General features: G+C 42.4%; 1 protein-coding gene across 1 annotated transcript in view; it reads right to left on the bottom strand.

Annotated features, from left to right (window-relative positions):
• pcdh19 (protocadherin 19) overlaps positions 1-13,861 on the bottom strand; it is a 46,119-nt gene extending 32,258 nt beyond the window's left edge. Inside the window, exons 1-2 of the mRNA XM_068740857.1 lie at positions 11,715-13,861; positions 8,938-9,265 (exon numbers count right to left, since the gene is read on the bottom strand). Of these exons, the coding sequence (XP_068596958.1) occupies positions 8,938-9,265; positions 11,715-13,861 (2,475 nt within the window). The remainder of the gene's footprint in view (positions 1-8,937; positions 9,266-11,714) is intronic.
• Positions 13,862-26,000: the final 12,139 nt, after the last annotated feature.

The raw sequence follows: 26,000 nt of genomic DNA on the forward strand, positions 1-26,000 counted from the left end.
TGATGCTGCTTCCCACTGCAAAACAAGGCCAAATCTGGGTCTTAGAGGCTAAAATAATCATTACTGGATAACAAACAAATGAAGTCAGAACACGACTCTCGTGTCCGGACTACCCCCCAGCCCCCTCGGTAGTTTGTCTGCTGAACTATCGCAGCTATGCTTTAGCATTTAGGGCTTTGAGAGTGGACAACATGGCTAGAAAACGGAGAAAAACAAGCCTAAATTATGGAAAATACCCTTGTATTATAAGAAAATATGTATTTTAGTTGCACAGAATAAAATCAATAGTTGACCATGTTGAGGAATGTGCTTTATGCATTCACTTTTTTGGCAAAGGCTCTCCCGCGACCACGTGGAGCCAAGATATGTCTAGCTTAGTGTTAGTTTAGCATGACGATTGGAAAGAAGAAAGAGCTGTCCAAAGGTGAAGCAAAGCGGCCAGCACATCTTAAGTTTGCAAACGAACTCGTTCAATCTACGGAATAATAAACTCAACAAGAAAGTGTAAGCAACCCTTGTTTTTAAGGTGAAAAGATTTAAGCAGTCTCCCATTTAACCAGTGTATAAATGCAGCCCTTCACTCAAGCGCCCCATAAAACTGAACTGGGAACAGCCCTCAAATAGAGGACAGGTACAGGAGGGTAATCATGAAATAAGGAGGTTACTGGGGAAAGTAGTGCACCCTGAATAGTCTGATAGAGGCCAAGTGCTTTTCATTCATTAACTTTGCCGCCTATGGTAAATGGTGGACGTGACGGGAAAGTCAAAGCCAGCATCCCATTGTGCTCCACAGCCAGACATTAGCTGAATCCTGAATATTGTTTTCTGATGCCATGAGAGAGCAAAGAAAGCTGGGTGAAGTCGAAGTTGCAATGCAATGATAACTTACCATTAATGGTGTTTTCATCCTTCAAGCTCAGCCTAAAGCAGATATCTAATCTATTCCTTGGCACACATTCTTATGTTTCCAACTTGACCTGATATCACTCAAGCAAAGAAATGGTTTCCCGCCTCCCTAGAAACTAAATATGGGTGGAAATAATAGGCCCGGGCCATTTCTGAATAGCCCTAATTCCAGGAAAACAAACCTGTATAAAACAGGCCAGACTAAATTGCTTTGAGGAAAACCAGATAATCAAAATGCAAAAGAGCCTCATAGATAGAAACCTGAACCGACTTCTAACAACAAATCCTCTACACCGAACATCAGCACATTCCTCCGCCTTAATTTCTCTTTGCATGCTTTGTTTTGGGTTTTTAAAGGTATCACAGTGCATACGGTGCTCCATCAATGATCTGCTCGGATTTGTGTCAGCCTGAATCAGACTGACTGCTTGGAGCTTTATAGACATCATGAATGGGGGGGGGGGGGGAGGAGCCACGCATTAAACACATTAGGGGTCCCACCATCTTCTTAGACAGGGAAACAATGGGCGGTGGAGCCGAGATAAAGAAGGGGGACAACAGGGTTGAAGAAATGGTTGACATGGCAGCGAGAAAGGGGAAGATGGGAGAAGAAAAGAGGCCCAAGACTTTGGTCACACGGGGCAGAAGGAACGTGAGTGCTCTGAGAGGCCAATGCTCGGTCATAGCCCATTAGGCTGGCTTGGTGAAAATGCTGCAGCTCATTACATGCTTTGCCTTTGCTCTGTGGATGAACAATGCACCATTACGTTACACTGCTGCCGCTCCTCCAGTCATGCTGCTGCACACCTCGGAGGCAGCCAGTATTGCTGCCGTAACGGCTCGTCTGCCACCAGCCTCTGCGCTCATCAAACATCCCATACATACGCTCCCTAATACCCAGGTTTACGTCTAAAAACAAAAGCATTGCATGCATTTGCTGAAATGAAGGGAATGGAGAAACAGGAAAGGCTGCTCTACTGCTGGAGCAAACAGAACAGAGCTATAATGCAGCATTTGTGTGTGTAATACAAAGACGTTAGCTTCCTTTTGTCTGCTATGAATCTATAAAAAGGCAGACGTGCAAACAAAGGGAGAACACTTTGGTTTCCAGCTAAATCTAGTTTCATTCAGTGATGCAACTAATGTGTCCGATCCAACGCAAATGTGCACATACAAGAAAAATAGAGACCATAAAGTCTATGAACTGAAGACAACATGGTAATATCTGCAAGCAGTGAAATAAACTCGGGATTAATCTATGCAACAACAAATTGGTTCACTTCAAATCCTCCTCCTTTTTATGCAATTATGCATGCAGTAGCTGACATTTAATCTGAACTTCCTCCTGCTCCCTCTTTGTTTTAAGCATAAAAACAGGACACTTGGAAAGGTCATTCTTCCCTGGTGTAAACTGTTGAGAAAGTTTCCGCTCACAGCAAGTATTGTTATTATGGTTGACAAAAGTGTTTCCCCCACATTTCCCTGTCTTACACTAGGAATAGCACCAGCACTCGCCAGCCTTAGGAATAGTCTTACCATTGTGGGAGCAGGTCTGTTCACCTGCAGTTCAATTTACCGGTAGGCAGGAATTGTAATTAATTCTTGAAAGCTTTCAGTCAACTTTCAACATAATTAGAGGTTTTTCAAATTAAAATTATAATAGTTATTAATGGGGAATTTTAATTGGCTTTATTTCCATTTGTTTTCTGGTGAAAAATATTTATTTGCTGCTTTTGTTGTTCCTTAACAAATTACACAATTACCTTTATTTGCGAGTAGAGGAAAATGTATTGTGGTGACATTTGGCAACGGGTGCTAAAAGTATTGCATAAATCCTTCTGTTTTAATCATTGTAATCCAGCAGGACAGAACTGAGCAGATTCACTGTGGGTGGGCTCCTATGAGCCAACAAATCTTCCTCTTGGCCATACCAAGCATTATAGTTTGTGTATTTAAATATGTAAGATGACCTTTTCTATCCTAAATTAATAGGACTACAAGCGTGTGCAGCACAGGCAGCGCAATCTGCATTAATGAGAAAGCCTTTCCTCTTCAATGGATTTCCTGAAACATGTTTTGTTTCATTAAAATTCCTTAAAACCTCACCTCTGATTTTGGTTGCACGCTGAAACCTGTCAAAATTTGACAAACCCAGCAGTATTATAACTTGTGAAAACCACGTCTCAATAAAGTGATATCTACAAGTCTAAATCTTCTTGAAGATTTCCATATTACCGCTGCCTCTGTGTTGGGACTCGAGTGTCCAAAGACTCCCATTAAAGAAAGCACAAAGCATATTTGTTTCAGAGGGCTTAATTTGAGAAATACAAAACAATGCCGCAGGAAACTCATTTCAATGGGTAATTGCATCTACACAGCATTGCTTGCAGGGCTTAACAAGGTGCGTAATGATGTCCCCTTCCTCAGCGATAAACATCTTCTCTACATTCATTTCCTTCACTCCATTGAGCTGTCGTTTATGTGAGGACCCATCAACCTATGAGCCCAATGGCATCATCCCCCTTGCATTTAGGTGTGTGTGTCCTTTAAACATCTTTTAAGGTAAATTGTTAGGCAGCTAATGCCATTATGGGGCTATCCACACACACAAAATAAAACCTGCTTCTATTGATGTTTAATAGGTTTGCAAGGAAGTTCATTCCATCCACCTTTCAGAGCTTTTAAAGTCAAATAAAACAGATAGTCCTTTTTGGTGACGTTGTCTCAAATGAATTCGATTTATCTCAGAAGATGGATGAGAAGATTACTTTTTTCGACAGCTTAAAAATGTCTGTTGTCATATATTTATCTTCCTCTGTTACTCAGAGTGAACATTTGCATACAATTTGGTGAATGTATTGGCATTAGTTATGGTTCCTTAATACAATCGTCCACATTTACTTTGAACTAATTAATTTCACAATTGAAAAGCCACATTTTATTAGGAGTAGAATAAGATCATTGTTGTATTTTCTGCAGAGAGATAAAGAAAAATACCACATTTGAGACATTTTGTGTTAAATTACTAGCCTGACACAAGCAGGTCATTCTCCTTTATCCTGTCCCCTCTCCTTTGTTTTAAGGACTGCTTATTCTCTGCGGTATTGCTCCCTCTGTGTGCATTCACATGTGGTTAAGGACACATATAGTGACATGTGCATCAGACGCTGTCCATCATGCGTTTTAACACTCAAGCTCTTGGCTGGATGCTCTGATCCCGATGAGAGGGTGGCAACCCAGCGGGCCTGGATGCTTCTGACTGGCTGCCTGAGGTTGTTATGTCATTTCATTGCAACTCTGCCCCACTGAGAGCGGCACGCTGTGATGGGGTGTTGCAGGTTGGGGTCCAAGGCCACAAAAAGCTAACCAAGTGTATAACTAGCATTGCTTGTGCATGAAGTGAAACCATCTTGTTGAGTAATGTCACACAATTACCCCACAGCGCCATCAGTCTTGCAAAGAGGGCAGCGAGAGCCTCACTGTCACGCTGTTAATGTATTTCTGACAGACGAGACTTTTTTCACCTCATACAGAGGGGCGCTTGAAAAGATGAGCGTCTCTGACGTCTCCACCTAAATAATTAGCAGGTTCATCTGCCAGTCAGTCAGTGCACATCTGAAGCGTTGGGAGAAGAAATTATTCCTTCTGAAATCCGTGAAAAGACTGCAACATCCATTTACTATATTTCCAGAACATCAAAAAATTAACAACAAAAAAGCTGACTTTCAAGATTAAGTAGATATGTTCTTCTCATTGCTCAACAACTGTGTGTCATTTGCTTCCACTGTAATTGACAAATCAGAGACTTTTCCTTCTTCCTTTTTGACACGTCTTGTACTCGACTGAATTTAGATCATACATATAATCAGTCAACCATTAAATTTAAATAATGTAGACTAATATTTGAATGCATTTTATATATATATATATATATATATATATATATATATCTTTTTTATTCAATTCTAATTCTAGTTAAATATATAATGTATAACCAAGTACATTTAAATTGAAGTTCTGCTAAAATGAAGGAAAAGTGTCAATTTTTCTGGACATTAAATATATGTACACTGAGGAAAAATAGTTCATAACTGCAGTATGTATGTAAGATCTCCATTAACATCAGAGCTCTCCTATAAAATCTAACACTCAGAGAACCATAAACAGCTTTTCACTGCCAAAGCCTCAAAACACAAGGGGATGACGACATTATCAAAGCGTACTTTAAATGCAGAATAGCAACAATGTTTCATTCATTCTCTGTCTTCCTTCCCCAAGATTTCAGCCGTGATGTTTTAAATGATAATGTCGTGGTCCATATTCCGAATAAATGTGATGCTCTGCAAGAAATATTCTGTGTGCGTGTGCATTCATGACTGTGTGTGGGAGGAGAGTGGCAGTTTCAACAGATGTGCAGTACACGCTGACAGCATCACATCTACTTTGCATGCTCAATATGACACGTTTGAATGCTCCCATGCGTACTGCCCCAATGTGAAGCGATGGCGAGGGAAGTGCAGCCTCCCTAGAACCACTCCCTTTTGTCTCTTCATCAAGAGCAAATGTCTTCCTCACTGACGTGGGGGGAAACGGCACAGAGATACTTTGACAGCTGAATTGTGTCGGTTTTCATTTTCTCATTTGTGCTCCTTTGATTGACCATGAGAACCGAAAAGACAAACAAACTATTTCTATTCTGTTTGAATTGAGGCCGGTGGAGCAGTTTGCCCTCTAAAATCAAGGTTGATGGTTCGATCTGGAAGCTCTGTGGTTCCAGCTTGATGGGAGCCTCAGTATGATTGTGGGTGAATGTTGCACCTAAATGTCCCTTAATGTGTTGTAAATTTGGATGAGAAAAGCACAATATAAATGCAAATCAAGTCCATTTACCAGTTTCCCCAAGATTTACGTAGCTGCAGAATCTTTCAGGAAACAATGTAGAGGATGATTACCAATTAACTAAACTCTCCGAAGAGTCCAATCCTCCTCTTTGCAATTTATGAATCACCTTTTTCTGATTCATTCATTAAATGTCTACAAATAAAAAAAAATCTGCAATTCCTTTTCTAAATAAGGCCAATCAATGAAATGAGCTCATTTTCTTCCTGATATGCTCATTATCTGGACTCGCAGGTGTGAGAAGCCTTAGTACACATTACAAATTCCAAAAACACATTCTAGCCAAAGGCCATTCCTTTACTGTATAATTGTCTCCTCCACCGAGCGATTCACGATAATTAAGCAATGGAAGATGGCTCTATTCTCCCGTGAGCGTTCATATGAGCGCAACCACAGGCAGGTCGAACAAACACCTCACAGCTGATGCTTTTCAAAACAATGGGCAGCGATGTGAGGGAGGTATACACCGGTACACTCGCATAAGGGAGAATACAATGTACACAGTCGGAGACCTTTGGTGAGACCTGTCACTGTTATCTTGGTCAAGTCTGCTGTGTCTTGTGTGTGTGTGTGTGTGTGTGTGTGTCTCTGCCAGCAAGCTTTGTCTGACTCTGAAGCATAATAAAAACCTCGACTCCAGCTGCTCTGACACAAACGGGATGTTCACTGACCCACATAAACTAACAATGGAGCGAAAATTTGCATTGATCCAAAATGGAATTTACAAATAGATGCAGATCGTATCCCTTTCACCCTCATTAGTTATCCTAATCTGGCCATGTATCCGTATTCGGATGCTCCGTGCATCATTTTAATCTTCGTGTATGGAAAATTCACAAACACTGAGATATTGTCCTGCCGTAGTGTGGACACAAAATCCATCGAGGATAAGTAAATCACGGATAACCACGAGGGCACGCTGATGCTGGAAAACACTTTTTGGGAGGGACTAAGCAGCCTTATTAGTCACAACAGTGCAGCCATTCGTGTCCCAGCTAGTCACTCGCATGTGGGTTGAGGACTTGGGGAGTCAAGTGGCTTCAAGCCGAAGCTTGCTTGTTGAAACAAAGCAATTATCAGTAGTTTCCCTGCTATTTCTTTGTGTGTTTGTCAGTAATTATGCTGAGAACATCTTTTATTTAAGAGCAGCATCCTGCGGAGCTTCTGGTTCTTACAAATGTCACATTGAAGAGTAAAGAAAACAATGACAACTGCCGTTGCGCTGGGGTTACTCCGTTGGAGGGTAAGGCATGCACTCGCTACGGCTACGTCTCGCTTTGCTTTCATTAATCTCACAAACGACACACACACACATGCACACACACACATTCTCTTTTCTCATTCCAGCGAGAGTATGCAGAGACTGGGTCAAAGAGATGCTTGTCAACATCATGTGTAAGGCAGAGAGGAATGGAAGCTGCATGCTAAACAGGCCCAGGCCTCATCGAGCCAATCAACTGCCTCAGAGGAAAAAGAGAAAATGTGTTGAGGGCTCAGACACCTGGCATGAAGTCTCAATCACCCACACTCCCTTATCCCCTTCCTCTCTTGGTGCTCGACCTCACACAGCTCCACACAAGCTACTCCGAGCTTTGCATACGGAGTCATAAAAATCAATCTGCACACCTCTTGCGTCCCTCTTCACTTTTTAATTAGCTCAAACAATCAGCATCTCTAATCCGACTCAAAATGTACTTTATTTGGATGGTGGAGCCACAGTGGCAAGTTTGAGCTGAATCTTAAAACCGATATTTTTGATTCCTTTCAGCAGCCAGACCCATATTTTTTGAGGCTGAGATAAGGGTGGGGGTGACCTACATAGTGCTACCTATCCCCTAATAGAATCGTAGCATATGGGTCAGCACTTGTGGATGCTGAATCTCCCACCTCCGCCTCCACTGACCGGATAACACCATGGGACAATCCCCTACAACATTTCTCATTCCTCCAGCGTTATTTATGCACACACACTGAGCCAGATCCAGCTCAGTCCCAGTAAATTAGCATGCCTGTAAGTAGGTCTCATTGACCCGCCCAGGATCCATCGGTGCCTGGATCTCTCTGGAACCTCCGGTCAATACATCAATATCCATCTTGTGTTTCTTGTTCTAAGACCCCGACTCCCACCCCACACCATCTACTTCTCACTGAATGTCAAATGGAGATTGGATTCGTCAGTGTGTGTGTGTGTGTGTGAAGTTTATTTGCTGCTGTCTACTGGAGTGAGAACGATACACAGACCCACAGATGCACATTCCTATGTCTCACACAAACACACACACACACACACACACAGGAGAAGGAGAAGACGAAATTGGTCCTGAGGAGCCGATGCCCAAAGAATCTAATAGACCAGTTAATACATGCCAAAATCTATAAATTAAGATCAGCTTGTCACCACACACTTTGTCTCGAGCCTCGTTGCTCTGCTGAAGACTTGCATGGTATTTCAGGGTAATTCAACAGCTGACTGTGCCGGACGGCCATGCGGTAACTCTGCAGCCAAATGGACAGCGTACAAATAAAGCACTGAAGCATTGCTTAATATTCTTCCTGCTAGCACCTGAAATGACCCGTGCTGGGGTGGTCTAGCTCGGTCCATACATGTGGCAGTGGCTCAAAGTCCTGCTCTTTTCACAATTGGTCTGCAGACATAAATATGAGACAGAGGCCAAATAATACGCTTTGTCAGGCCCCCTGAAATTCTGCTTGGCGAAGCACTCTCTGCTACGGGTCGGCTCCAGCGCCTCAGATATTTGGAATGCTTTAAATGATTCCACTCATATCGAGTGAATTAATGTCACAAATGCCATTTCCTATAGTTCCGCTCTCAATCATTGCAGGCAGATGCTATGTGATAGAATGAAATGCTAAATATCACTAGACCTTGAGAGGTGCTGAAAGCCAGTGAATCTCCATCTCTCATTATTAATATTCAACGATGTCAAGGCAATCAATTGATAGTAATTAATGAAGGGGGACATATATCAAGGCTGACTGTTCCCTCTCCGCTCCTGACGGCAGGACGATGGGTATCGATTAAAAAACCAAACCTCCACTTTTCTTACACCCGCCACTCTTAAAGCGGTCCAGTAAAGGATTTAGGACGGAGCACAGCGTATCGTATCTCACCTCTGGCAGCGGCATGCCGTTGATGATGAGGTCTGGCTGCTGGTGGCTCTGCCCATTGAATGTATGCTGATAGCCGTGGTTGGGAGCTGCATTGCGTGAGTTCTGGTTCTCCACGTTGAGGAAGGTGCTTTCGGCGCGCCTGCAGCCCAGCGGCAGGCTCTGCTGGTGGTAGTCGAAGTAGTTGAGCGAGGAGGTGAGAGATGAGCAACTCACCACATTCATCTTGTCCGTCTCCTCCACGTCACGGGGCACCAGGCGGATGTCGTTCTTGCTCAGCTTCTTCTTCTTGCTGGACTTCTTCTGGTTGCCATATGAGTACTCCGCCACCCTGCGCAAGTAGAAGAAACTGAACAGACTCAATAAAGCAGTGTTCTGCCTTACACTCCTCTCGCCACACAGTCAAAAATCACACCTGCCATGCAAACTAAAGCACCGTTCGACCATGGCGCCTGGCAAAGCCTCATTTCATGCGTCCGAGGGCGGATGAGTAGATTCCAAGTGACTCCCCACTCCCGGAATTGCAATGGAGCTGCAAGTCCCTTGTTTGTTTGCATTTGCATGCTCAACAATTGACACGTCACAAACAGGCAGATCGTATGCAAACATGCCAAAACCACAGAAGCAAAACAAAAAGCACACTAGTATCAAAAAAGCACTACGGGGATATGCAGTCACATTCAAACCGCTCAGCCCACATTAATTACACTTCTTTCACGACCACGAAAGCCCCCGAGCAATGTGGAGGGTGGCAGACCTGCATTTTCAAACTCATTTAGTCGCCCTCAGTGGCTGCTACAATCTTGAATTGAGTGTTTTGACTTTCATAAGAGCAAATGAGCAACATAGCCACGTTTTATCAAAAGATCCTCAGAGCGAGGGAAATATTGATTCTTCACACAGCTTCGCAATTCTTCCACAGGAGAACAGATGTTATGTGCTTTCTATTGATGACAGCACATTCATGTGTTCCATACATCTTGTGATGTGTTTTTAACCACCTGCATTACTTCAAATTCGGCAAGAGGCTGCAATTAACCTTTTCGACACAGAGCATATGGTTTATTTTCAGGGATATCCCACAGCAAAACTAAAGTTAAGAAACAGCAGCATCTGGAATGGTTTTCTCCCTGGCCCTGACTTGCCCTGAACGCTATGTGCTTTGTCAGTCCTCACTGACATCTGTCCCTTCACTAAAAGGCAACTCTAATCCTCCCTCACTTCCAAAATCACGCTGGTTTAGAAGCAGCACTGTAGTTTGTCTTTTTCATTTTTCGTTCAGATTGCATCTTGAAAACCGCTCCCTCCCCTATTCTGTGCCGTACTCCATCTCGTTTTCATGATGTCTCTCCACTCAGTGCTGAAATTGAAATCCGGGAGGGAACATCTTCAGAGACAGACAGACTGACAGGGGACAAGCTATAAATTGGAGATAACAGCTACTCGTATTTGAGGTGGCGACTGAGTCGTGGCACATCGTTGCTGATTGAAACACCCAGCAGGGAGATTGGGTTCAAACTAACCCAGGAAAGTGCTGTGAGCAGTTTAGAATTTAGATTTTTTGTTGTTGTTGTTTGTCATTGTTTTTTCATCTGAAGAAAAAGGCAAATACCATTGAAAATATAATATCGGAGAAATGACCTGTTGTTAAGATTCCGACACACTGAAATCCTCCTGTGTCCGACTCGTCTTGAATTTACCGTTTTTGAGTAGTTTTGAATCACTTTTATTCTAATACTGTGGCTTTCTTCCTGTTAATGCTGTTAAGGTCACAGCAGAAAAGTGTAATAGTCATACTTTTACTTTCAGCTCTTCTGAGAGGAAAGAGATACTTTTCTTCTAAAATTTAAGGTCAGGAATTGATCAAATAAAGGAATGCACTTACGAGAGGAGACATTTTAGAAGTGTACAAATGGTGCAAGAATATAATCATTATCCCTCATCTTTATTGACAAAACTCTCACAACTATCTTGTGGGAGTTTTCAAATGTTTTTTTTTTTCACAGCTGCATGCTTGAAAATGGCCCCAGTTACCGCCAAATGAACAAAATGGTGTTTAAGATATGATTACAGCTTCAGGTTACATTCTCAAATCCAATCTATATGTAAATTTATAGCGGTTAAGTGGCACAGGGAAATCAAAGCCAGACCTGATCACATTGATGAACAAAGCAGAAAATTCACTGTGCAAGGTCTAGAAAAGATATTCTGTCCCTCACTCTAAAAATAATAATAATAATAAATACAAATAAAACTATGCGAGCGGTTAATGGCTATGTGAAATATCCTGCCTGATTTTGAATGATTAAACTTGTTTAAATTCAGTGATCAAGTGTTCCTTGGTACTAAATCCAACAGTGGCAGATCTGACTGTCCATAATTGCCTTAAATGAAAGCTGATCGCAGCCAATCGTGATGGACGTTAAATAATAAATGTCTGTGACTGCCATTGACCCAATTGGGGGGGGAGGGGGTTCATTGTCCTGCAGCACACCCACAAATTGAACATGACTTTTGGACATCATATTTATGAGCCAGTTGGTTACAATGGACGGATTAAATCCATCAATCACGTTTCCTTAACGCGAAACAGTGCGCCTCATCAGGATGTGTCTGATTGAAAGCAGCCAGCTTTCTCGTGCACCTTCTGTTCAGCTGTGACTCAAATCTGCAGCCCTCTGCATGCTGAAGAGCAAAAGCAGAATCACAGATACACAGATACATGCTCATATGGACACATACACACACACACACACACACGTGCGAGATTAAGTCAGTACCTGCAGTTGTACGTCCGGATCTCCTTGTTATCTCTCTTGCACTTGACCGCCACAAAAATCATGGTGACAAACAGGATGGCTGCGATAGAGCCCAGGGCAATGATGAAGATGAGGGACAGGTTGACGGGTCCAATTGGCTCCTGAGCGTTCAGGTCTGGCGAGAGGTAGACAACAAGATAGGCCGAGGCGGAGAGGGAGGGCTTGCCGTGATCCCTCGCCACCACTGTGATCTCATAGGTGGATTTGATGTTTTCCCCGAACATCCTGGTGGAGCGCACCTCTCCGTTCACCTGGTCGATTTCAAAAAAAGCTCTGTCACCCTCTGAGATGGTGTAGGTCAGCCGGCCGTTCTCGCCCTCGTCGTAGTCGTCTGCTTTAACCTGCGTCACCATGTAGCCCACCCCAGCGTTTCTCGGGATGGAGACCTCCGCTGTGCCGTTCACCAGCGGGGGATTTGTCATAAGGGGGGTGTTGTCGTTGACGTCCAGGACAACAATGCGGACTGTGGCGTTACTCGATAAGGAGGGGTTGCCATTGTCTCTTGCCAAAACTTTGAAGTCAAAAGTCCTGGTGTATTCGTGGTCGAACGATCTCATGGAGTAAATGCGTCCTGATGGGTTTATGCTGACATATGTGTTTACATCCATGCGTTTAATCTCACCGGGGATGATGGAGTAGGAAACCGTGCCGTTCATCCCCAGGTCCGGGTCCTCCGCTGATACTGCGAGCAGACACGAACCGGGCAGGTTGTTTTCCATCACCATCTCTTGATAGTGAGGCTTGAGGAAGTGTGGAGGGTTGTCGTTTTCGTCTGTGACTTTGACTACTAACGATTTTGTGGCACGTAAAGGCGGGATGCCGCTGTCCTCTGCTTGGATAGTCAGGTTGTATGTGTCCTTTTGTTCCCTGTCCAGCCTGCCATCAACAAGTATAGTTGAGAAGCTCTCGTATTCTTGGAGTCTGAAGGGAACATTGCCCTGCAGCCTGCACTGAACTTTACCGTTCGCCCCAGAATCCTTATCTGACACCCTCACCAGCGCAATTACGTACCCACGCTGTGCGTTTTCACTCACTTCCACCATCTCCGTGTTGAGTGAGAGCAAACTGATGACAGGCGGGTTATCGTTCGTATCCATCACATTTACTGTGACTTTGCAATGAGCTGGGATGGAGTTGGGACCTAAATCTTTGGCCTGAACGTCAATCTCGTAGATTTGCGCTGTTTCGTAATCCAGAATACCGTTAACTGTGATGATGCCGGTTCTGGAATCGATTTTAAACGCGTCTCTCGTTTTCTCAGTGACGTAACTGTGAAACGAATACACAACCTCTCCATTAGCACCCTCGTCCGGATCAGTTGCATTCAAGTCGATGACTAATGTATTAATGAGGGAATTCTCCATCACGTTGACTGTATAAACCGCCTCGTCAAAAACAGGATTGTTGTCATTAGAGTCAATCACTTTAATATTTAACTGGACCGCACCTATTTTAGGAGGATCTCCTCCATCTTCTGCGCTGATTTCATACGAGTAGTGAGACTGCGTCTCCCTGTCTAACGATTTTTGCACAACAAGTTCAGCAATTTTGGACCCATCCCCCCTAGTCTTTATTTCTAGTCCGAAAAGCTCATTCGGAGTGATGGAATACGATTGCACTCCGAACATCCCCGAGTCCGGATCGCTTGCCCCCTCTAGGGGAAACCTGGTTCCAGGGGAAGCGTTCTCAGAGATTTCAATGTCAATGTGGCTCGTTGGGAATCTGGGCGCGTTATCGTTCAAATCCTCAATTTCTACTTTAATGACACAGATTTCCATCGAGTTTGACATCACTTCTAGGGAAACAATGCACTTTGGGTTCTGTCGACAAACTATATCCCGATCTATTTTCATTTGGGTTGTAAGTATTCCGGCTGGACTGAGCTCCACCCATCGTGGTTCGGAATTGGAAATCACCCTTAAATATGGGGGCTGTGGTGCAATTTGAAATCCTTGCTTTAGCGCGTCCTTTGTCACATTCCCGATCACTGAGCCGGGCTTCATCTCCTCGTTTATTCCATACTTGAGGTTGATCACAGCCTCTGTCCCGACCAAAAGCAAAAGCAACACCACAATTAGCTGAATGAATTCCATCACCTTGATCTGCATTGTACCTGTTGAGTTTTGCACTGCCTAATGAAGACCTTTGATTATTGTCCACTGGAATGCATGTCAAAGAAAACAGGAGGGGGGCAAAAAGGCTCCAAAATGATTTAAATTCATGAAAGCTTCCAAAAAAGAAGTGTTTGGGTGAGGAGTAGCTCTTAAACGTAAATTATATCATGGTGTGAAAGCTATAATTGTAACAAGTGCCTACTTTACTCTTCTCGGGCAGAGCAGGTCCTCCAGCCGGCTGCAGCGGACAAAACAGTGTGGATGAGCGAACTGTAAAAACATGGTGATTCTTCACACAACAGCGCTTTAGCTGTGTAGATCCGTGCAGCTCCTATCAAGCTGCAAACTGCTCTCGCACATGATTTTTAAGTGGGATGAAAAGAGGAGAAATGCGCCGACCGAAGAGACAAAAAAGAAAAAGAAAAAAGGATGAGAATTCCCGTGAGTCACAAAAGTCCACCAAATTAAAATGTGTAATCTTCCGTGCAGATGAAGCCTTCAACAATCCGTGTTAAATTATCCGCTGTGGTGCCAGCAAATATTTAAGTTGCATTCCGGATAACCATCTTGCTCTATATCCTGGCTGGGGTTTTATAGGCTATTGCAAGCAGTGATGATAAAAAAAAAAAAAAGAAAGAATTCCTCTTCGGCCAGCAGATACAGGCATTCACACTGCACATCTGAGGGAAAAGGCTTAAAGGCTCTGCAGTAACAATATATTCAACAGCTCAAGTCTGATATCTTTGCCTTTAGATCAAAGGTTAAACTGCAGGAATGTTTCATCACATTACTGAAGTCCCGATTACCTTTTTGTTTCCCCAGCCGATTTAGTCTTGCACCCCCTCCAGAAGTCCAAAAGCTTTCACTTAATTAATTTCCTCGTATCTCACTTGGAAAAAAAAAAGGCTGTGCACATCCCGACAGATAGTCCATGAAACGCACACACACGCCAAAAATATAGCCAAAACACAGTGATGACAAAAAAAAAACGATTCAGGAGCCTAGAGAAGGAGCAAACCGCATTTCATGTTGGTGCTGCAGCAAAGTAGAAGCACTGCAGGCGCCTATAGATCCAGCCTGGCTGTGGCAGGGAAAAAGAAATCACTACTGGCTGCCAATGGGCTGTCGGGTCGACTCAAACAAGCGCTCCTCTCGCTTTACTGGTGCGCACTGACGCACGGGCAGCTCCGAGCCGAGCGCTCAGTCTCAGGACCCGCAATCCCCTCAGCCAATCAGGGGTTACACAGGAGGACTGGGAGCCGCTGGTGGGTGGGGCAAAGCACAGCGATGAAACGCGGCCAACTACCTGTTCTGCAGATGGACGACCACCGGGCAATTACCGCGGGCAAGTTGAAACACGAGGTTGTGTATTAGATGATTGTTCAAGCAACGGTTTCAAAAGCGGGGTCCGGGGGGGGGGGGGCGTTATTGCGACGGACGCACGGGTGCAACAGGGAAGGGGGGGGGGGGTGTGTAACAGACGCAGCGACACAGGGGAGATACTTACTAAGGATATGTTCTCTCAGCTCTGTCCTTGTTCTCCGTTCCACTGCAGAAGCCAAACAGCAGTTGGGGTTTGTAAAAAGTTACAACACAGATCGTTTAAAATCATCCTGGAGTTTCTATGTGAGGATGGGGCACATCAAAGTTTGGTCAGCTCTGTTTCAAAGCATAAAAAGAAACATTTGCCATCTAGATCAGTGCGCATATTTTAAGGTCAAACGCAAATCTGTTGATCTATACAGATGTTGCAACTGTGCTCAATCTGTTACATCATAGATAGATAGATACCCTTGATTAATGCGCACTACGTCTTTCCGGGCGCAGCACCAGGCACCATGGTGCGGCAGTTCACAATAATGAACAAACATCATGTTTTTTTTTTTTTTTTTTCATGCAGCAGCATCTTCAGAGGAGACCTTGCCATGAGGGAAATTCAATGCATGGCAATCGGCGTTTTATTTTCTCCTTCGATGCATCGGAAAGAAAACTCCTCAAGCATTCCAGAATAAATATTATTTATGAATAAAAAAAAACGTAAATATTAAACCGAGTTACATATCGGAAAAAAATCAATGTTTTCAGGCCATTACAGATGCAAGCAATACTTTTGTGTGGACTGCTGGGTACCAATTGATAAATGACAAGCAATAGGTACAATGTATTGCCCATATTGATGCATATTTAATTTGACAATGGTTGCGGAAGAACACGTCATCAGTGATCGCCAGCCGAACAGATAGAGTGAGGTTCTAATAAAATAAAAAATAAAAAAAGGTTCTAATAAAACATAGTTTCATCATGTGAGAAGAAAATTAAATCATTTGTATAGATCTATTTGCTGCATTTCCATAAGGATCATAATTTGGCTGGTGGAATCTGACCGCTGGTCGGTCACTAATCATCACAAATGGATCAACAAATGAATTATCAGCCTGTTATTTATTGCATCTGATCTTCCTCATCTCATCTTCCTCCATTCTTAAAGTCTTTTAATCTCAGCCACACGTAAGAAAACGAGTGTGGAGAAGGGAGAGAAAAAAAAAGTAACGTTCACACGCTTGATGACTGCCACCGCCCTCCCCGAACGCACACTGGGTCTCACACACAGAGACACAGACGCGCACGCTGGCTTGTCCTCCGTCCACGCAGCCTGCCCGTCTCAGCAGCGCTGTCGAGGGCAGGCCGATTTAAAAGTCACAAGGGTGACACCTAGCGTCCGCTCGATTCTCTCATTCCAGCTTGTCCATTTTACCCCTGACGCGACTCCCCAAAAACAAAGACCTGCCACGAGCAAAAGGAGACACTGTGAAAATCAATTTCATCTTAATGTTGGAATAGAAATTGGCAGATTTAATCACAGTTATGCGCCGTCCAAGAGGCGCAGCTCTAAACGTGATCATGAAAACTGATAGGGCAATCATTCCTTTGTAGTTATTGGATCTACGTTTTATTTTTGCCAACTGACACATCTGACAGCATGATAATACTATGATAATATTTGAGAATCAATATGGCACCTTTACTGGGGCTAGTTTATGACAGCAAATGGATGCAAAACATATATGAGTTAATTTAACGTTGAATTTATGTATAATTAGTCCATTACTAACATTGTAAATTACAGCAGTGGATTATCCATGCAACTTTTGAATTAATCAATTCCATATCTGAATCATAATGTTTGGAGGTAACAAGGTGCGGTCACAATAACTCTGAGACAATGGAGATAAAGTATTGTTCCTCCTCGAGCATAATGTAATTATATCTTGACAAATAAACAAGTATGAACAAAGTCCTGTTTATTTTGTCTGCTATTCTGTAGCACGATTCAAGACGTGTTGCAGCTGCATAAGAAAAGCGCCAGAAGAAATTACAAGTTCATAAATTCTTAATGTCATCTAGTTAAACAACCATAGGCGGTGGCAGGGGGCCTCCTGTTCCTCGGGGCTTTTTGATGGCTGTATGTTCAACATAATGAATTGTTCGTTTGGTATTTCCACCACTCTAAGATGATGTTAAGGAGACTTGCTATTCCCGCTTGTATGCATGGCGAATTCTCCTTGGCAACAGCGTCAATTAAAGAGGTTTTATTGCTACATGATGTTTGTGAATGTGCAGCAGAATAGACTGCTTTAGGGGGCAGTGATGGATATTTAAACACAGCGGGGGGGGGTTCCTGTTATTCGTCCTTGTTTTACCATGTATGTGTCTATTCTTATCTTATATTTTAGGTAATCAGATGGTGACCTTTCCTCTGCTAACCCTGAAATGTTAGGGTTAAACGCATTGGCCCGGTGAGTTTTATTCCAGTTTGAGTGCAGCAGTGCATGAAGAGGGTTGAGAGGGTTGAAAACGCTGCAGAGGTTCTTGCCCCTGCAGTTGAGTGCAGTGTGAAAAAGAGGTAACAGCACTGCCTGGAGCAGCAGGGTTGATCGTAAAATATAGTGCTGTAATTTACCCACAATTTATTTCCTTCTGCCGGAGAGTGGTGGCATATTTCATTTATGAGCTACAATCCAACTCGACAGACTTCCTGCTCACGACGTTCCATTGAGTCTTTTTTTTTTTTTTGATTTCAACCTATGGTAAAACTCCCTAAATGTTCTAACTTGAGTGGAGGTGCATTGACTGTTTTTAGCATCAGTGTTTGCTCTTCGCTGCCATCATTTTCAGTTGGTGATATAAAGATGGGGAATTTATCATGAGTCACTAAAATCATCAGTCATTTTCTGATTCCTGTTCTCCATCATTGCACCTCAGAGAAGATGGTGATAAAACCTGTATTTACTTAAAAGAAAAGACAATCCATGAAGTAGAGTTTGAAAGTGATCATCAGTGCACCTCTTAATACCAATACGATAATGCTGTCAAAATCAGAGCATTAGAATAAAGGGCAGGATAGAAAATGTAAATCGATTGTTTGGTTTGGTTTCTACATAATTCTATATTTGGGAGCAAAATCTACCAACTTCCACTCAATATTTTATTTGCGTTTGTTAGTACCGTTATGTATTTCATGTCATATATGAAGCACCGGACTCTCTGAGCTTAAAGGCTGTGCAGCAGCAGGCAAAGCTCAGCTACTTAAATCCTTGGGGGGGGTTCACAACGATTTTGTGCCAGTCCAGTAAAAAGCACACACAGAATGACTGATTATTATTTTTTTCTTCTTCTCTCTGCTGCCAAGGAATGACTTGCATCTGTAGTCTGTCCCTGCTCCTTGCTTGGCGAGGATTATCTAACCTCCTCTGACAGACGCTGGCATTATCACCCCTATGTCCTGCCTGGCAGTGGAACTCAGCTCATGCATAGACAAGGGCTTACAAGCGCGAGCACGAGACAGCAGTGACAGACAGCACCACATCGCTTCTGAATGGGCGAAAATGGCCGACACTAATTTTTGGCCAGAGCCGAAGATGTCTTTATTATTATTATGGTCCTCATCCACACAGCTTCTCAAAAAAAGATTGATTCTTGCTGAGCGCACAATTGCCAGAAGCATAAAAAAGGAAGAGGAACTGACAAGTTTAATCTATGGGCCTCTTCGTCAATGACGATACGCCCTCCACTCCATTCCACACTGTGCCTGTCCCCCTAATACATCAATTAGTATCAATTTTAGAGTTCACACAGTCCTCCAGGCTCAACAACATGGCTGCGAGTACAATTCAACAGCAGAATGCTCTTTTGTGTGCCTCGCCAGCTTTTTGTTTTGTTTTTCAATGTTGTGCTCTGGGTTCTTGTTGTCCTTCTTTTCATTTAATCCTGTTTTTAATCCTAATTTTCCCAAAACACTGGCCTGGGACCCGATCATGGCTGAGTTGAGGAAGAAAGAAACAGCGGGTAGAGATTGACTTGTCTCTGTCAATTGTTAGTACCAGCGTGATACCGTTTATTTCTTTACCCCTTTCTTGTCTGAGATTCAGACAGTGGAAAGAAATATAATGGAAGTGTTTTTTCTTTATTTATTGTATGATCATTTAAAAAGTTAACTTTTCTCATTTTATCAGTGGCATAATAATGCCCCCCCCCCCCTTGTAAGAGCAGCTTTTATCATTTTCAATTTAATGCATTTTAGTAAAAATATCAAAAGATTTTTAACGAAACTTCCTTTCAGGTTTATTTTTTTAACCTTTACCTTCATTGTAGTCATTGTAATGTCGGTGGCGTGACACTTAAAGGAAATGGATTTCGCTGGTCCAGGAGGAGAATGGATGTGGTCCGTGATGCAAACAAATGCAAATGAATGGAGGGATTGTTTGAATGAGGCTGTTTGAAGTTGCGTGGTTGGTGCAGCTCCTGATCATGAAGTGCTGCACTGATTTCATATGCAGTTTGTCGAGGGTTTAAACAATTATTAATGAGTAACCCACAAACCCGTTTGCTTCTGAAAGGAAAGATGTTAAAGGGAACCTTGTTTTATTTATGCACAATTGGTTTTGCTATTTATGCTGTTAGATGGCGATTAACAGACTTTGTGTACCTGCAGTCCTCTCATGTCTCATGGAGCCAAATACGCTGCGCTGTTTCTCTTTAAAGTCAGTTTGATAAATGGCAATTAAGAATTTTGATGGCTATTTCATCAAGTACTCTCTTGGAAGTTGAATTACAATTTTAAAATGATAGCATTTGGCTTCACCATGAGCCACCCAGAATGCTATTTGGGTAATCTTCTCATTATTTCTAACAAGCTTACTCCAAATATAACCAAAAAAAAATAAATGAGAGACATTTGGATACTATTCCAAGATATTTTTCTCATTAATCTTTTTTTATTTTTATCTGTTTTGCAGAAAGCTGACAGGTAGCTATGAACGATGGCAGATAATGTCATATTCCTGGGCAAAACACCATATAGTGAAGTGAAATATAGATATTTTAGCAAAACGGTTCAGGGCAATTTGGATGGAAGTGCCCACTGGACATCTCCCCCAGATCCTAAATAGATAACAGTTGGTAGAAAGGGTCAAATTCTTTCATGTTTATGTTTACTTGAAAATATGATTTACATGTTATTTGGATTTTTAAAAAAATTCCCATTTGCCTTGGAATTTTGCAACAACTGTGTTGAAATTGAAAAGAAAGGATTCTTCTTCCTCTCCTTGACCTGGTCGGCTCTGTTTCTTTCAGACTTTGCAACTGCATGTTTTTGAAAGCGTGGCTGTTTAAACTTCCATATTTAACATTCTTGTACCATTTCGTTTCCACAGCACAAACCACAATAAGCGAAATCACAGGTACGATACCGTGCTGCAGGCTTCATTGTGATCCAGTTGCCATGGTGCGCAAAACATGTTGCCTTTGTTCCGAGGCCTGGATTGCTATAGAACCAAAACAAAACAAAACAAAAAAAAAGCCACATAAACCCAAAGCACTGAACAGATCTGTGAATGAGTTTCTGATCACCTGGTGTGTGGTCAGTTACCTTTTTGTTGGTGTGTTTTCCCATCAAGACAAATGAGTGAGGCCGTGTGCCTGTTTCAGGCCCTGAGAGCGGAGACGGCTTGGTCACTATACCACTCGTTGTGCTTTTGGATTTAAGCAGGACGTGGAGTTGACGGCATGTCAGTTTTAATTAAATGTATTTGGTGATCTCTGCATTCATAACTTTGGTATCCAAGAAGATGAAAACATGCTGTTGGTTCGCTCTCTAATCTGTCTCTCTAATCTGTCTCTCTAATCTCATATCCTGTTTTTTTCATTATAATTTATCTTTTCTTTTTTTTTTATTTTGAGTGGCTGTGGCTGATTTAGCTGCGGTAATGCTCTAAATCCTTGCAAGCCTGACCAGGCTGTGTGATGTAAAATAAGAGTAGGAGTTTATTTTTGCAGAGGATCACAGTTCTCATCTCTTCCAGCCCCCCCCCCCCCCTGACACACGCACATAAAAAGTGTTCCCAGAAACCTTACAGACACCCACCAGTGACAAATTTTGTTAAGAAAAATGCATTTCTTTAAAGTCTACGTTGACCCTGCACTCGTATACTGATGTCGACAGCAGCATTGGGATGGGGGTGGGGATGGGGGGTAAAGTAATGAGGACTATGCCCTGTAATTGTGCTGATTTAAAGTGTTCCACTTCATCACCTAAATACTGGGCCTCAGCAACATTTGATGGCACTAGCTCGATAAGCCTCGGCACAAATTAGTGGATCTTGTTATTTCAACATTAGCTTGTCGACACCTCATCTTAATTTCACAGCTGAACCACATCTAAACTATATAAATGGAGACCTTGGAGAATGCTTCGGCTGTTGGTGACGAGTAGAGATAGGTGGTGAGAGCGAGCGCGCGTGTGTGTGTGTGTGGGGGGGGGGGGTAAGCATGCAGGCGTATTTGTGTTTCTGCCATCTTTGCCACAGTGCATGGATGTGACAGTGTGCATGTCAGTTCTGTTTCAAAAAGGCATTCTCCTCCTCAGAGAGAGGAAATTCAAAATAACAGACAGAGATAGAAATGGCGGGAGAGAGACGGCGAGAGTGAATGAATGAGAGACAGACAGAGAAAAAAAATAATCTTATCCTGCAAAACCTGACAAACCGCCCCCTAGGACTGATCTGGCTTAGCATTCAGTGTGGTGAGGGGCTTGCTTGTGCTACTATGATTGAAGCCGGCTGGCTAGGGTTGAACAGCATGTCTCTGGCCACAGATATGAACTAGAAGGCCACTGGAAGAGTGAACATCTCTGCCAACACCAATATTCCACTTGTCTGGTATGAAAATCTTCAACCACGAAATGTGTGGATATTTTTCCAAAAATATCATAATTTTGGCAATATATGGTTCAGCAAAGAAAAGCTGGTGTGTCTGGGCACCAGCCTTTTGGTAAGCTTGTAGCCCCTAGCTACAAGAGTGGAGGATGTAAGGTCAAGCTAAAAATGTAGAGACCAGCCTACGTCACTGTTCATCTCTCTCCTTGTCCGTCATGTAAAAAGACCTGCAGGTGTGTGTGTGTGTGTGTGTGTGTGTGTGTGTGTGTGTGTGTTCAGCACTTTCCTGCAGGATCGTGTGGCGGTGTGCTGTGATTTTCTGCTTTGTTGTCATGAACGCCACTCTCCCCTTATATCAAGTTTGTTCTACCGCCACTGGGCTCCTGAGTGCGTTAGGGTGGGGGGAGTCTTACTCATTGAAAGTGGAAATTAATTTGTGCATTAGTCATATCCGCTCAAAAATGTTATGTGGACTTTGTTGGCCTTTCAAGTTTCATAAAATTCGGCCAGCGATGTTTTTCTTGTTGCTCCATAATCCTGCTGAGGCAATGACAAATAGACAAACCGGTTTGAAAACATCCTTAGCAGAGGGAAGTAAAAGTGTAATACTGTGGTTGTCAAGTATTTATGTATTTATGAAGGTCTAACTCACAAAAATGTTATCTTATGGCACTTTCCAAAAGGGCAGAACTCGATCATCACTGCAATTTACAGAGCAGCAGCTGGACAACAAGTGTTGTCCCCTGAAGGAGGGTTAATAATTGTCCCAATGTTGCATGTTGCACTTGCACAAAATGCTTTTTTTTAAGACTTTTTAATTCCAAACATGTATCCCAGAATGCAATTAGGCCTTTCCAATAGATCAAGCGACACCTATCTTCTCTCCTCATGCGTTGCATGGAATTACGGTGAGAGGATGGAGAAAAGAAAGAAATTAGTATGGAAATTAACTGCCTTCAAGGCCTGTGGCGTTGAAGGTGTTGGAAGGTGCTACAGGAAAGTGGCGATTTTCTCACTGCAGAATTCTCAGTGAGGGAAAACACAGGGCTGCAGGAGGATTGATTTCCTTGGGAGACTCGTATCCCTCTGTGCAATGTGGGATTAAGGAAATCACATATGAAAGGCGTATCATGCTGTTTAGTGTACTGCGGTTGTGCACGGGGTATAGAGTCGTCTGGAGGAAGCAGATTGTATTTTAATGTTACACATTGATTTTTATCCAGAGAGAGTTGGACGTCCTTAACATTTTAAATGAAACACACGAGAGTTTGTAATCGCTACGAGTCCCATGGACCCAAGTCCAGGTCTCACGGATGGATCCGGTTTGCCTTCTGATGCTTTTCTTCACCTCCTTCTGGGCATGAGGAGTTGCAACACATTCACACTCCATTGCAGTAAACATTAAGTCATTTAAGTTACAGTCAAGCTTTATTTGAATCTAATGCATTTTACCATACAGTCAGTGCAGTGCAGGAATAGGGCGGGCTAGAGTTTAAAAGCCGTTTCATAACTCAAGCACCCACAACGCTGTCCACAACTTGGATGAGTAATAATTGCATGTGTAAATACAGTAGAATGCAAACGTATCAATCTGTCAATACCAACAAACAACATGCCAATATTTTGTGATGTACATTCATGACAATTGACAGTAATGAGGGCAGGAAAATGTGTCTCAGCCAAATGTTTTGCTTATGTTACCCATTTTACCTTCTGTCCTTCTGCTTAAATTGTAAAACCATGACTTAAACATGTAAAATTGTATCGCTGGGCTCAGTGCGCTGCTCTCAGCTATCAACAACTATTCTGTGTGTGTAAGAATCATTTCCAAACCTGTGCCAACAGGGCCAGAAGCACCCAGCAGGTTCGGTGGAATTGAGGGCAGGGATAGGGATGAGAGAGCTTGCATGTAAAACTAGAATGATTGGTGTTTTACTATAGTGACATCGGTGCAAATAGACACTGCCTTAAGATAAGTCATATTTCGGGGATCTCCAAGCATCATTATCTCTCTTACTACGTAGTAGAGTCCTGCTTATTTTGGCAGAGTAACATGCCCCCGAGGCTATGGTGATTCCTCCCCCACCCCCTCCATGTGTCAGCTGATGTTTGCTGAGGCCTGCTGGTGGATCACAGGTTTTCATGATCCACTGCCCATTCAGACAACCATTTATTTAACTTGATGAGTGCCAAACAAGTCAATGGATAGACATCATGCCAGCAGTTCTTCACTGTGTTCCTCTTGATCTCTGGGCACTGGATATATTTCAAGATAAAGTTTAATATCAATGTACATTGACTCACTCGACCTGAGCACAGACAGAAATGTTATGTTTCATGTGGTATATGAAAGCACTTCATTGGCACGTTGTCTTCTGTTTTCTTTCTTTGGGTCAGGGATATATAATTGCATTTTAGAAAAAGCATCTCTTGCTAAAATATTTTGAACACACACGTACATTAAAATTCTTAATTCAATCAACGAAAACTGTAACAAAAATAAATATATACTGTATTTTTGACTAAATTAATTTAGTTAATTAATAAAATCAAGCGAAATTGTTGAAAGATGAACAATTTAACAATTACTGATTGCATTTGTTATTTTGATGTAAATTTGATGTATCTTACTTGAAAAAAAATTCAATTTGGGTTCTGATTTCTTGAGCGAGGAAGATGATTGAAGGCACCTAAAGTGTATTCAACTATAAATGACACAGGACAAAACTTAAATTTAAATCACTCACTTTCATAGTACTAATGAAAGGTAACTGTGCCTTCATGTATCAAGCATCTTTTGACAAGCAGACACGATCCCACCACGTCGGGGATTGCAAACGTGTACGCCGTCTTGTCTGTCGCTTTCCTTCGCTCTCGCCGTTACCCGCCTCCTGAAGAGCTACGACAGCTGGCAAACGCAGGCTATGTGAGCAGAGCTTGTGCATCACGCAACAACAATGTGAAATTGGGCAGACATGAAGGCCCATCGTGTTTTCAAACTGCACTCTTGTGGTTAATTTCCAGGAAATTAGAACAGAAGAATATAACAATCTCACCAGAGTTGTGAATAGCAGCATTACATAAAAAAATAAAGCGGAAATTAAGATTTGGCATGAACAGAAACTGCTGTCATTACATGTCTCGTGAATGAAAGGGTTGTGCTAAATGTTTTTGCTTTAAAATCATTTAAAGTAATGAATATTAAAGCTCTAAAATGCCTTTGAATTTGTTTAGAATGTAGACTAATCTATATCAGTTTATTTAGTAGACTTCCATCATTCCAATTTTAGTTTAACAAGAAACTTAAGGATTAATTAGGTCCAAAGTTAATACCCTGATACTTACCATGGAGTTGGTGGAGGTTCCACACTGGTTCCATATCGTCGATTCCCTGGAGCACAGCAGCTGTTTCCTCCTCATTATGAGATATTCAGAAGATGAACAAACACAAACACAAACTTTTAAAAAGCTGAAGAGTTCTATAAAGTTTTGAAAATAATGATCAAGGATTCTTTATTTTTGTTTGGTACAAATGCAAAACACAGTAAAATATAACACAGATATGTTTGGAGTCAACCATGGACAATAGTGGAGCAGGGGTAATGAAAGACCTGCAACAGTTGCAAAAGAATGATACTCATCTTAGGACAGACATGATCCAACGTCGTGCCGCTTGGCTGATTGGGTACATTTCTTTTTGATCAGGGCTCCATATTTAAAAATATATTTATTGGTATAAAATGAAGGATTATAACCTTTATTATGTAATAATATATATACATATGTTGAAGAAAAAACCCCGAAATATACAGTAGGTAAGTAAGACAGATAAGGACGTCCCGATCAGGAGTCCGAGTTATTTGATTTTGAACCGATACCGAGTCTCGATCCGATACTTCTTTAATGCGTTAAAAATAATA

The sequence above is a fragment of the Brachionichthys hirsutus genome, chromosome 6 (assembly GCF_040956055.1).
Source record: "Brachionichthys hirsutus isolate HB-005 chromosome 6, CSIRO-AGI_Bhir_v1, whole genome shotgun sequence".
Taxonomy (NCBI): domain Eukaryota; kingdom Metazoa; phylum Chordata; class Actinopteri; order Lophiiformes; family Brachionichthyidae; genus Brachionichthys; species Brachionichthys hirsutus.